This window comes from Oryzias latipes, chromosome 19 (assembly GCF_053564925.1).
Source record: "Oryzias latipes strain Hd-rR chromosome 19, Olatipes_Hd-rR_3.1".
Taxonomy (NCBI): Eukaryota; Metazoa; Chordata; class Actinopteri; order Beloniformes; family Adrianichthyidae; genus Oryzias; species Oryzias latipes.
In genome coordinates, this window is record NC_136255.1 from 11,213,058 (window position 1) to 11,226,476 (window position 13,419).

Below are 13,419 nucleotides of genomic sequence, written 5' to 3' on the forward strand. Positions count from 1 at the left end.
GTTTGCCAGACTGAGCTAAAGAACACATGTGACATTCAAAGGAGTGTTATAGTGCGAGATTATGTCAATACTGAGAGACCTGCTAAAACAGGCGGCTGTAAAACCAGTTCTGCAAGCAATAAAAAATATATGTGTTTGGACTTTTTAAGAGCACCTTTAAAAGACCATCTCCAATTAAAATAGTGTTCTTGGTGTTTTTAACATGTTTTTATAGCATTTTCCTCATAGTGGAGGACATGTATAAAGAAAATTGAGATTAAAATTGCATTTCTGAGTATTTCTTTACTTTCAAACAAAAATGCTGTTTGAAAAAGATTGTATTTGTGATGTCAAAAATATGCTGAGAAGGCCACAAGCTCCCTGCTGCACTTCATTCTGATGCATCCACTTGTAGATGACTAGATCCATGTACGTCTTTATCTTGGCATGAGCTGGAATCTGGCTCAAAACTGTACGGCTGGATAGCTCAAATTTTTGTTGCAACAGTAATGTTAGCTTGGGGGTGTAAAGGACTGTACGCTAGCGGGAGACCGCATAAACAAAGAGCTTTCAGTTATGGGTGATGAAAAGACCACTTGAAACGCTTTTAAAATAGATCAAGTTGATCAGAGTGGGTCTTTGACAATCACTCCGATTCCGTTTTTTCTTTCAATTTGTGCCGTTTTGCAACAGTTGTGTGATTCACTGACTTTCTGTGAGAAAGGAATCATGCTACATCAACAAACATCAAACAGAAGAAAACACCATAGTCATAAAGAAAGTGCTAGAAAGAAAGTGCTACTTTCTGCCGAGGTGTGCGAAATTTGTTCTCCGCATTTGCTGCAGACTAGCCGCGCCCGGGAGGCAGTAGCGTTAAGGGTCTTGCCCAAGAACCCCCACTGGGTGATGTGAATTGCTCGCCATTGATATGGTAATTGCCCCCAGTAGCATTGTTGAACCCTCTCATAGATGTATCTATATTGAACCCTGGATTCCTGCGTTGTAGCCCTTTACCTTACCAACTGAGCTACCCAGCAGCTAGGTTGCTACTTAGATAAAACTTGGCCAAACTAGTGATAAACAACAGCTGGAAGCTTAGAAAATGTATAGTTATGAAGAGTGTTGCCAAGATAACATCTTTTCTGTATTAAGACCTACTCCGATAATCTTTTCATTTATTTTCAAAACATTCCTAGAGGTCTTTTAATTAGGATTATGTCAATTTTAGCCAAAATCAAAAGACCTGTGTCATTTTCTAGGATATTGCAGACCAGCAGTAGTTCATCCGAAATTCACGTCTGAGATTTGGGCTGGACCGTTGGTGCAAAGTAACCCCAGCCTCCATACCCATTATATATTATAGAATGTCTGCAAGTGGATGCATCAGAATGAAGCAGGGAGCGTGTGCCCCGCCCTTTGTATTTGGTACATCATAAATACAATCTTCTTTCAAACTGCAGTTTTTCGTCTCCTTTTGATTGACAACAATTTGAATAAAGAAGCATCAAACAGTTGTAATATAAACTTGTATGTGTCCCAATTCATCAGAAAAAGGTCACAAAGATGTTAAAAACACAAATTTCATCAGTGTTTGGACAAAACAAATTTTGAACCCAGTATTGTGCATGGAGGTGGAGTTTTGTGGTTTGGACTCTTGTTCAAAATGTGTATTTATCAGTATACTAGTAGGTCAAATGAACCTATAAAAAACAAGTTTAATCTAAATCTATTATTTTTTTTCCCTCATTAGTCAAGTTTTAACATGTTTATTTATCTGAGGTGATGACACTTCAGTTAAGACTCCATTTAGACATCAAGTGCAAATTACGCATCTTTATAATCTCTGCGATTCGTTTTGGCTTCACGAAAGCAATGACTATCCTTGCTTGACGAACCTTGAAAATACAAAAAACAGATTATGAACGGGACACCTGTTTTGGTTGGCAGTTTTGTCAAAAAGAAAATAAAACCTTCCACATTTTTCCTGTCGTGCGGAGATTTTAACTCGAAAGAAGGTACGTTTCAACATTACAGGATTGAGCGGGGGAAAAGTTGTTCAATAGAAACTAAAGGCACGTATTAAAACTCTGCCTACCTGCTCTTCACGGACAGCTATGACGGAAGCCATGTTGGAGGAGCCGCTCACAGGTAACTTTAGACCAGCAGAGAGCCGGACCACACCTTTGGGAAAACAGGACGAAGCGGAAAACACCGAGTCCAGCAGAACTCCACTCTTCGACCGGTTGAAGGTCAGGTCTCGTCAGCCGTCCACAAAACCCCAGAGCTTCAATTCGAGGCAGCGGAAAGCCGCACGTGAAAGCCCAGAAGTGGCTGCTGCCTGAGCCACTAGGGGGCAGCACATCGCCCCCCAGTGTTTTAGTTTTGATGAAAGTTTGATCTCTTGCAAATGGGACATTTAATGACAAACTATTTAAAGCCTCAAAACGTCACTTATCCGTTAGAAATTTTTTGATCCTACTTATTTTAAGACTGCAATCACATATCATAATTTATAACTAAGTGTATTCTAATATTCACAGTAATTGAGCCAGAAAAAAAAAAGCATTTCATTTCCCCCTACACTTTCCAGTTATTGTAAAGTATATCACATTATGTTCAAAGATAAATTCAAACATGCTTTCAATTCAACAGTTTATTTCATTGAAGATGTTTGATCCAATTATAGGTTTAAAAGTCAAAATACAAGGCTTTAAAAATTACTCCCCTCCTTCCTCCTAATTCAATGCTTTAAAGGTTTTTGCCATTTTTACATTAAATCCGTGCTAAATAACCAATTTCACCTTACTGGGAAAAAATTAATATAAAAATAAGACTTATTTTACAGCATAGACAGATTTCTGAAAATAATGTTTCAAGTTTGTTTCAACATAACTTTAAATTGTGGAAATCGAGAAGACTCCTATAATCTTGAGGCATATCCTTCCATAGTTGGACACTAGAGTGCAGCATTTACTCAACAATTTAATGGGTCAGTTGGTTGATGCAATCAGATTTAGTTATAGATATAACTACAAAGATATATAAGAGTCCACTGTGTGAACTAAATTCAAGTTAGATAACTTTGTTCAGTGTTATCACACGTAGTCTTTTAAAAACATCCATTATCGAGAAAGATGAACACTAAAAGCTATTACAGTTAGTACTTAAGTAGTTTTCACTGAACTTTAAACCACAACAGGAGATCTTGAGAAAACAGTGTTTTAACAGGCCAAAAACATCAAGTGTAAGAGTTGTTTATTGAATTTTGGCATAAAGCTGGTCAATCTGTGGCAGGAACAAGGCTTTGAGCTCTGCTCTCTTGGCTTTGAGGGTTGGAGTTAACAGACCATTCTCAATGGTGAACATTTCAGGGTGGAGGTAGACATCTTTCACCTGGATCACAAGAGTGGAGATATCACAATTTTTAAAAAATGTATTGTTCACTCTTTTAAACATGTTAGTCAAGAAGAAATGAGGACTTTCTAAAATCATCTCAATTCTAAAATTGAGCATTTCTGGATAAACTGTTTTGAATCAGATGCAGGTTTAAGAAAAGTGACAGAACAGTTGAAACTAAAAATATTTTAAAAGATCCAATAGTACATTGTCAAACATCCTGCTCAGATTTGCAGATTGTAAACATTTCTCTTGACAACCTCAGCTAAAAACAGTTTATGTGTGAGATTACCTGCTCAAAAGACTTGAGACCAGCCTCTCTTCCTAATTTGGTCATGTCAGTAATTATGGCTTTCTTAATCTCCTGCACAATGGATAAAAAATAAGATTAAAGTCTTTAACCTAAGTGTGTAACACTTTCACAAACGTGTCAAAAATTTCAGTTTTAAGCCTTTCAGATTTTAGAAGAAATATTACTGAGTTTTTGCAGAGTTCTTCAATCGAGCCTTGATGCCCCAGTTTCTTGGCAAAACCTGGCAGGACGTCAGCATCAGGGACCACAATAGCAACTAGGCAGGACTAAAATGATTTAGAAAAAAAACAAGTTGAGAACCTAAGCTAAGGGCTTTAATGTAAATTCAAAATAAATAAGCTGAGAAATGTTAGATTACCTGCAGACTGTCTCCATGCACAAAGACCTGTGCCACTGCTTCACTGCGTACATACACATTCTCAATCTTCTCTGGGGCGATGTACTCTCCTTGAGCCAGCTTGAAGATGTTTTTCTTGCGATCAATGATCTTCAGAACCCCACTCTTTCAAACAGAAACAAAAAACTATGATGCAGAGACATTCAATCAAAAAAATGTAACAATCTAGTCAAGATATATTTAAGATAAAGTAAAGCAATTAGTTAAATTTTGTTGTAACCCATTTGTTAATTTAATGCAAGTTTTCTACTTCAATCTGAAAAATTAAAACAAATGTGATCTAAGCATTAAATTTAAACACTAAACATTCTATCTTGTACACGTTTTTTTGGCCACTCAATCTTCATATACTCTAATACAAAGAAAAAAGGAGAAACATTAGATTTACTGGAAGCCATTTTCCGATGTCTCCAGTATGAAGCCAGCCGTCTTTATCCAGGGCCTCTGCAGTCCTCTCTGGGTCTTTCAGGTAACCTTTGAACACATTTTTTCCCTTAATACATACCTGGAAAAAAATACATATATTTATATGAATAAGAGCACAAAGACAAAGAAAATTAAACAGGTACATTCCATTTCAAAAAACAAACATGTTTTAACCATGTTTTAAGCTAAAAGTAGAGTAATTCCTATCCTGAAATCAAAACTGACTGGTTCTTTTTTAGTGTTTTAGAGCAATGTTTGATGCCAAATGGTTTTCTGCAGAAACATTAGTCAAAAAACGTTCACTTTGAATGAACATAAAAAAATTATGGAAAGGATTTCCACATGATTAGATTGCGTTACTTGAACAAAAATGAATCATGTTGGTCCTACTTAATTTATTTAGGTTTGCTCAACTTAATGTATTTAGGTTCAAACTAATAAATTTAAGTTGATTCAATTTAAATAGAGCAGTTGCACCCAACTTTAAATTGATATTGTTGCTCACTCTAAAAAGAAAAAAGTTGATCCAATTTAATTGAATCACTTCAATTGGTCACACCTAAGTAAATTAAGTTTATTTATCTTGAATTTCTATTTATTTCTTTAATTTTATTTATTCATCTGTAATTGATATGTTGTTCCAAAGTTACAACCAATGGGTCTTTTAATTTTCACATCAAAGATATGAATTACCCAGCAAAGTCCATCACAAGACAGGAGCTCAATTACCGCAAACTCTGTGTTAAGTATTGGGACATTAACAGTTTGCCACACAAGGGGGTTGGTCTTCATCCTCTACCAAACTTTAACTCATGGTGCAAAAAAAATAAACAACAGTTTAAATCACTAGTTAAAACAGAGTAAAACAGCTAGACAATAAAACCCATGGACAAAAACTCACACTTAGACCCCAATCTGCCCAGATAGACAAAGAAAATGGTATCCCACAATTCCTTGCGATTACTAATGCATCCAATTTAATGGTATCATGTTGGATCAACATGATTGAAATTAGTAACTTTTAAATGGATTATTTGTATGTACAATCGACATGATTCATTCACGTAAGATTTACAAACAAAAAAATTTCTGGTTGAAATGACAAGTTACTTTTTTGTTAACTTAATTGGCTGGTAATTTCCTTTTTTTGAGTGAAAGCCATCATTTCCATCTCATCTCTTGAACCTACCTCTCCTTCACCATTAGACGCAAAGTAGCTCATTTCTTCAACATCTGCCAACTTCATGTAATTACAAGGGAGAGGCATTCCCACGTGACCTGCAGCACAAGATCAAATAAACATTTAAAAAATAAAAGAAACTGGACTTTTTTTTAATAATCACCTGTGTCCCTTACTGGTTTGACTAAAAAAATACTTACCAGTGGTGGCATCTCCAGGCATGGTGAAGGTACAGGCAGCTGCACACTCCGTCTGACCGTATCCTTCAAAGATCTAACAGTAATCATAGCCATGACAGCTTAAAAACAAAATGAGCCTGCAAATTTTACTAACAAACATTGAAGCATCAAATTTAACAAAGTCTTGATCTAGCTTCTAGTTTTTTTTTTTTTTATTAAATCTTTGTTTTTAGCTTTTAAATAGCGGTGTCCATGTACATCCAAGACTTTCAAAGGTAAAGTCTGCTTTTCATTTTAGTGCATGTTTTTATTTTGTTAATCACCTTAGAATACGACTTAAATGATTGAAAATGATAGACCGAGTTCCTGCCCTGCACGCCAATATGTCCAAGCATCTTTGGACAAGGTACTGAACCCCCTGTTGCTTAGGTAGCACCATTATCTGTGCAAGTGTGTGCGTTAGCAGGACAATGACTGCACAGCACTTTAGTTCTTTGAGAAAGGGGGGGGGGGGGGGGAGTAAAATATGGGGCGAGGATTTAGTCAGCCAACAATTATGCAAGTTCTCACACTCAAAAACATTTGAGGCTTTCAATTTTTATCATAGGTATACCTAAACTATGAGAGGCAAAGTGAGAGAAAAAAAATCCTGAAAAAAAGAAAGACATCACATCTATTTTTAATTTGTCAATTATGGTAGAAAAATATTTTGGTCAATGACAAAAGCAGTAATGTTTTTGAACTCCCTCCAAAGATTTTCTATGGGGTTGAGATCTTGGCCACTCACAACTAGGCCACTCCAGGACCTTGAAATGCTTCTTGAGAAGCCACTCCTTCGTTACCCGGGCAGTGTGTAAGTGATAGCCGTCATGCTGAAAGACCCAGCCACCTTTCATCTTCAATGCCCTTGTGTGTGGAAGGAGATTTTCAATCAAAATCTGATTATACATGGCCCCAGTCATTCTTTCCTTTATATGGATCAGTCATCCTGGTCCCTTTGCTGAAAAACATTCCCAAAGCATGATGTTTCCACCCCCATGCTTTACAGTAGAGCTCTTTGGATGCAATTCCTTATCCTTCAAACAAAATGTGTAGAATTCTTAACAAAAAGTTCCATTTCGGTCTGACCAATCCTCTTCTGGATCATCCAAATGCTCTCTTGCAAATGTTAGACGGACCTGCACATGTACTGGTTTTAGCAGGAGGACATGTCTGGCACTGCAGGATTTGAGTCCCTGGCGCTGTAGTGTGTTACTGATGGTAGCCTTTGTTACTTTGGTCCCAGCTCTCTGCAGGTCATTCACTATGTCCCCTCGTGTGGTTCTGGGATTTCTGCTCATTGCTCTTGTGATCATTTTGACCCCACGGGGTGGGAACCTTTGGGGAGCCCCAGATGGAGGGAGATTTTCAGTGGTCTTGTCTGTCTTCCTTTTGCTAATAATTGCTCCCACAATTGACTTCTTCACACAAAGCTGCTTATCTATTGCAGATTCAGTCCTCCCAGCCTGATGCAGGTCAACAATTTTGTTTCAATAATTTGGTGACTGGAGGAAAGAAGAACCTATTATAGAAGTTAAAGGTGTGTGAGAGCCAGAAATCTTGCTCGTTTGTAGGTGACTGTTTTCCACCATAATTAGCAAATAAATTCTATAACAAGACAATGTGATTTTCTGGATTTTTTAAATTCTCATTTTGTCTCATAGTTGAAGTATACCTATGATGAAAATTACAGGCCTCATCTTTTTAAGTGAGAGAACTTGCACAATTGGTGGCTAAATACTTTTTTCCCCACTATAAACTATATTATTTAACCATTAATATTTGCAAATACTAAAGGGTGAGACCTAAAAATTACCATGTAATCTGTCAAAACATTCAACTAGGGAGAACCAAGAGATCTCAATGTTTAATGAAGACTTTAAAGATGAAACGGATGATTTGGTAATACCTGGCAGCCCAGAGCAGCCCTGAGGAATTTGAGCACAGCTGGAGAAATGGGTGCAGCTCCAGTCACCATCAACCGCACCCGACCTCCAAGAGACTCCTAAGTAAGTTTTAGCATTTTTACTTTAACGTCAGTGTAAATGCCACCCTTTATTTATAGGTAAACAAAAGTACATTACCTGGACCTTGTTGAAAATGAGTTTGTCCCAAATGCTGTTCTTCCTGATGATGCCCTCCTGGACTTCAGCATATTTCCTGTCTACTGCAAAGTTCAGCAGCCATTTCTGGAAAGGAGATTTTGCTCCGCTTTGCACCTAATTATTAAAGAAGTACAGTTAACCACCGCTGGAAGCTATAGTTGAAACAAATACCAGAGGAATTTTAAAAAAAAGACCAACTTTGTCATAGATGCGGTTAAGCAGTCGAGGAACCACAGGGAAAATGGTGGGCTGCAGGGTTTTCATGTCATCAGGCAGTAGTCTGATGTCCCCCTGATAAAATCCCACCCTAGCCCCAGCTCCATAGACAGCCGTCTAAAAGATGGTGGGTTTAAAAAACAAACATTAAATGCCATACACTCCTCTGTGGGCATTAAGTGCCTGATCTTACCTGTACAATTCTCTCAAACATGTGGGCCAAAGGTAGGAATGAAATGCTGACATCTTGCGTACTTGGAACAAAAGATGACTAAGGAAAACATAAGCCTAGTTATATATTAATATTTTTTAAAGTAATATTGCATAGTCAAAAAGAAGGGAAGAATTTTTTTTTTAACTTTTACCTCAAAGATTTTAATGACACCTGCCAGGTCAGCAACTATGTTCTCATGAGTTATCATTGCTCCTTTGGGGTCCCCTTAACACAAAAACAAACTTTGATTTTTGATAATACAAACAATTCAATTTTAACCAAGCCATTTTAGTGAGAAGTTTAACCTTGTTTAACCATTCATATATTTAATATATGTATTTCTGATACCCCTATCTCATAAGCATTCTCCATAATTTCCTTAACCCTTGTGCTATCCAAGGCACATTAACGTTAGGAGTGGGGTCATCTGGGCCACACAAGGGAGTGCGCTCAATGTATCACTGATAGCAAAATGTATAAAATATAGATGCTTGAAGTTTTTCGTGGATTTCAAATTGTTTAAAAAAAAAGTCGCAATTCCCCAAAAATATTGTTTTTTGTTTTTGTTTTTTTTGTTAAACTGGGTAAAATAGGGGCTAATTGGCTGTGCGTCTTTGCCAACTTAATTTATCTTGCCATAATTTCTTTTTCATTTATGCCTTTAGTACTTACAGCAAAAAGTAGTATACGTGAAGTTTTTTCTATAAGGTATTCCTGAGTACACACAGCAAACCTACTGTAGACCATGTATACATTTAACATGGGAAGCATAGAAAATTGATAAGCTTACAATATAATAAAAACGTATACTGCCTCATTTTATTGTGACCCTTTTCTCTTAAACAGAAATGGCCTCAAATGAAGACTCAACCTGACTAATAAATAGCAAAGCTAGTCACCTGTTGTTCCACTGGTGAAGCAAATAACACTGAGGTCCTCTGGCTTTGGTGGCTGTTGGGACAGAAATATCCTGAGTACATCCTATTGTGTTTAATGAAAGTGAACAATTGGGCTTCTAGACTTACAATTGGCTTTTGAAGATTCTTCTTTCCCAGTGCCTGAAGAAAAAAATGAATTTAGTTTTGTCAAAATCTAGAATAACTTAAATTCCTACTGTTTCTGTAATGGAGTTATTTACCTCAATGTCCTCCAAGGACATGACTTCCACTCCACACTTTGCTCCTCTCTCAAACAGCTCTGGGTTGAAAGAATCCATTATGATGATCAATTTCAGGACCGAAGTCTCGCCCTTCTCCCGGTTCTGCAGCAAGGTTTCAGCTTTCTTCTGATCGTCGCAGAGTACCGTGGAGATTTCAGCTGAAAGCATTCACAGTAGTGATGTTTTGATTGCAGGTTTCAGAGCAAGAAAACATTTAAATCAAAATCTGTCTACAAAACAATATTTATTCTGCAGAAGATCAAAAATAAAAAAAACAAAATAACTTGCTGCTGGCATTATACGGCTAAAAGTAAAAGATCCAAATGTCAATATAATGTAAAGTGATTGTGATTTAATCACCCAACAGTCATGTTCAATCACTGATCCCTGCAGGGACTGGAGTTTGTGGACTTCTGTTCAGCTCTAATAAGCCTCCGAGTACAAGAGAAGCGCTAATTACCTCGGTCGATAATGAACACCAGGGCCTCAGGACCCAGCGTGTCGTAAAGAGGAACCACCACCATAGAGTAGGTGTAACATGCCAGTTCACCAATAATCCACTGTAAGCAACACAAAATGGTTAAGGTGGTTGAGCTAAGACACTTTTCCAACTTGACACATCGGAACTGCCTCACCTCAGGTCTATTTTGAGCAAAGATGCCAAAGAAGGTGTTGGTGTTTGGCTTCAAACCTTTTTGAAGGAGTCCTGACCCAAGGTGCTCTGCTCTGTCAGATACCTTTTGGGGGGGAAAGGGATGAAATATGTTTCTTTACAGTTTATTTAGTCCTATTAATACTCTACCTGCTTGTACTTCAGCCACTGGTACGGCCTTCCTGGCTTTCTGTGGCCCAAACACGGACCATTACCTACAAGCAAGAATTGAGGGATATGAAAATGATGCACAGAAACAAATCAGATTTAAATATGAAAAGATGTTATAGCAAAGATAAGAAACCTCAAGGTAAAGTCATTTTAGAGCACAAGAACATTTAACTCCTTGATGCCTATGGATGCAAATATACATAAACCCCCCTTCGGCCTTAATTTAGAATCTACATGAAATCAAAAAGTGATTTTTTGGGTAGCTGGAAATAAATTTAGGTTTCAGGGGGTTCAGCTTGTGACTTATGCGACTACATTTATATATAAAAAAAAAAATAAAGAGCATCAAGATCCTGATCTGAATTTTACAAAAGCAGCATGTAGAAAGCAAAAAAGCTTTTTTGTTAAATAACTAGTACAAATCAGGAATCAACCGTATAGAGAAATCGGTCTGTCTATCTAGATCTATCTCTATCTCTTTATCTTTCTATAGATCTATAGATATAGAGATGGAGATATCTCCATCCATCCATCTTAAATAGCAATCACTACTTGTTCTTTAAACCAGCCTTTTAAAGCTCATTCACAGTTTGTACATTATTTTGTTAAGTTTACATGCATACAAAATGTGAGAAATTTATTGCAACAAAGTTTAACAAAAATACAATACATATCTAACGAAAAAAAAAAAAAAAAAAAATCAAGGCAAGTTTAATAAATACTAAAAAAGAAAAAGAAAAAAAAAAGCAAATTAATCACCTGAAACCTTTAGACCCCTTTGAAATATTTCATAAAGGGTCTTGGCATCACTGTAGTAATAGGACGTCAAGTTGTTGTTGTCCTCCAACAGAGCGGTCTTTCTTGCACCATCCTGAAGCAAGGAGCAGACTCACTGGTTACTGTATCACGGTGGGGAAGGAGGGGAGGAAAAAAAAATACAACAAAAAAAAGGAGGCATTTTTAGAGTCAGTTGAGTCAGTTTTCAAGTCTCACCTTGATGCCCACCGTTTGGCAGTGGAGGTCAGCCGGGCTGCTGATGGGATTGGGCCGTGAGCTCAGGTAAAACAGAGTTGCAACTCCGAGGGCAATTAGTGAGAAGATGATTGGGATTGGGAGAGGAGAGAACAGCAAATGGAAGATGAAGTCCATGGTGCAGATGTGGCTGGGATCCAGAAAAAAAATAAAAAATAAAACCACCTCCAATATTGAACCATTAGAAGCAAAGGAACAAGCATGTACTCAATATATAGAGATATTCTTTATTTACTCCATTGTTTCCACAGATGGTGTTCAAAGTCAACATGAATTACACAACACAAGTCCTAATCACTCAGATAAAGTCAAGCCCATAAAAGAGCTGGGATCATTCATGCAATAGTAGGCTTCAATAATCTTTACTCTTATTCCTTTAATATTAACAAATGAAACAAATAATGCATTTTATCACAAATTAAGTCGGTTCCATTTCATAGGGTTTAATCAGTCAGATCTTTACATTTAAGTTAAAATTTCACATTATTTACGCACCAAACTACACATTTCAAAGTGCAACCAAACAACTTCAGTGCAGCATTCACAATACCATTTAAAAAAAAAAAGCAAAAACAAAACCAGGGAGAAAATGAGGAAGCAGACCCGCTTACTTACAGTTTGCTGGTACTGCAGTCGACTGCACAGCAGATCCCCCTCCCTGTGTTTTGACAGGTTAGAAAATGGACAATGAGAACCGATGAAGGGCGACCTAAAACCTTTGAACTTTGTCCACCACTTCAACTGATAAAACATCAAAACTGCCTCAAGCAATATCCTATATTATAAGAATCGATGCAACAGCAGGTTGCACAATTGCAGGGCTCTTAAACAGTTTCTAAAGTTTCCTTTTTTGTGGTAAATAACATGAAACAATAAAGATGCTGCCCTTGATGAAAGAGCCAGAGTCCGTTTATGGAATTAAAATGCTGACTTGTTAGATTGTAAATACCTCAAAGAAAAACTTAGGAAAAAAAAAAAAGGTGAACCAATTCATGAATAAGGAGATCACAACCCAGATATAAGATGCATTTCTTAATACTAACCATAAAATTTGTGCATTAACTTACACAAACAGTCATGAAAGTGTCTTTACACACATCTTCATTAGCTAAAGCCTTGGAAAGTTACCTGCAGGGATTAGCAGTTTGGAATTAGGCTGATCTTTGGTCCCTCTGAGCAAACACAGCTGAGGCCAGAAACGCCATTAAGACACAACCTGCTCACCTGTGGTCATTAGCACTTCAAACTGCACACAGGTGCAACAGCTCCTCTGCACTAGTCAAGGCTCAACTTGCCTCCAGGTTTCTGCAGATAACACACCCAGGAGAGCTGACCCTCTGCTCTTGATTGCACTGGAACTTTCATATCTTTTTTTTTTTTAATAAACTAAATGACCTTGTAAAAAATAAACAGATCACCTTAATTAATCAGACATCAATAAGAAAATGTAGGGTTTGTTTTAGGATAGGGATATTGTATTAAAAATTATTTTATTAAAACACATTGGCACCAGAAAATCAATTGTTTTAATTAATTAAAAAAATACATTTGGACCAAAAGTCAATTTAAGATTACATTTTTCAGATTATACCTTTACATTGAACTGCCCATATTACACACTGTGCCTGAAAATGTATTATGAGATCATTTGAATTGTATTTAAATTTTTTTCAAATTCCTGTCATCATAATTTCACAACTTTATTCTCATATATCCCCATAGATGAGGAAACAGAAAAAAACGCATTCAATACTAAAATGCTTGTGAGTATCTTTTTTTCTGTATAATTGCAATGACCTTTCAGGTATTTTCTGTAGTTTGTAGACTGGGCCTCTAAAAAAGGAGTAATTGTAAAAATAGTACACTTGCTGATATCTGAACCAACTTTAGTATGTTTCTTAACGGAAAATGTGACTGTCATATGGTTTATGGTAATTTTTGGTGTTAAATGGTTGATTTTT

The 13,419-nt window shown here is 36.8% G+C and overlaps 2 protein-coding genes across 5 annotated transcripts in view; both read right to left on the reverse strand.

Annotated features, from left to right (window-relative positions):
* LOC101172448 (ankyrin-3) overlaps nt 1-2,304 on the reverse strand; it is a 228,478-nt gene extending 226,174 nt beyond the window's left edge. The window contains exon 1 of one of the 2 annotated variants that reach the window (XM_078936975.1): nt 2,075-2,304. In XM_078936975.1, coding sequence (XP_078793101.1) covers nt 2,075-2,107 — 33 coding nt within the window. In that variant the 5' untranslated portion in view covers nt 2,108-2,304. The remainder of the gene's footprint in view (nt 1-2,074) is intronic. The other variant, XM_078937006.1, reaches the window with a different exon arrangement.
* Nucleotides 2,305-3,217: 913 nt separating this feature from the next.
* acsl5 (acyl-CoA synthetase long chain family member 5) lies at nt 3,218-12,740 on the reverse strand. 3 transcript variants are annotated; one of them, XM_023949683.2, is made up of 22 exons: nt 12,587-12,740; nt 12,074-12,116; nt 11,420-11,588; nt 11,186-11,297; nt 10,406-10,470; nt 10,239-10,340; nt 10,064-10,163; nt 9,583-9,761; nt 9,470-9,502; nt 9,344-9,395; nt 8,596-8,669; nt 8,424-8,501; nt 8,213-8,347; nt 7,994-8,128; nt 7,819-7,914; nt 5,892-5,964; nt 5,701-5,789; nt 4,474-4,590; nt 4,047-4,190; nt 3,853-3,954; nt 3,668-3,739; nt 3,218-3,372 (listed from the first exon to the last, which is right to left on the reverse strand). In XM_023949683.2, the coding sequence occupies exons 3-22, from the start codon at nt 11,573-11,575 to the stop codon at nt 3,235-3,237; spliced, it is 2,052 nt and encodes a 683-aa protein (XP_023805451.1). In that variant the 5' UTR covers nt 11,576-11,588; nt 12,074-12,116; nt 12,587-12,740; the 3' UTR covers nt 3,218-3,234. The 3 variants fall into 3 exon arrangements, with proteins under 3 accessions (XP_023805451.1, XP_023805452.1, XP_023805450.1); XM_023949684.2 differs by having other exon boundaries at nt 12,526-12,632; XM_023949682.2 differs by having other exon boundaries at nt 12,502-12,599.
* Nucleotides 12,741-13,419: the final 679 nt, after the last annotated feature.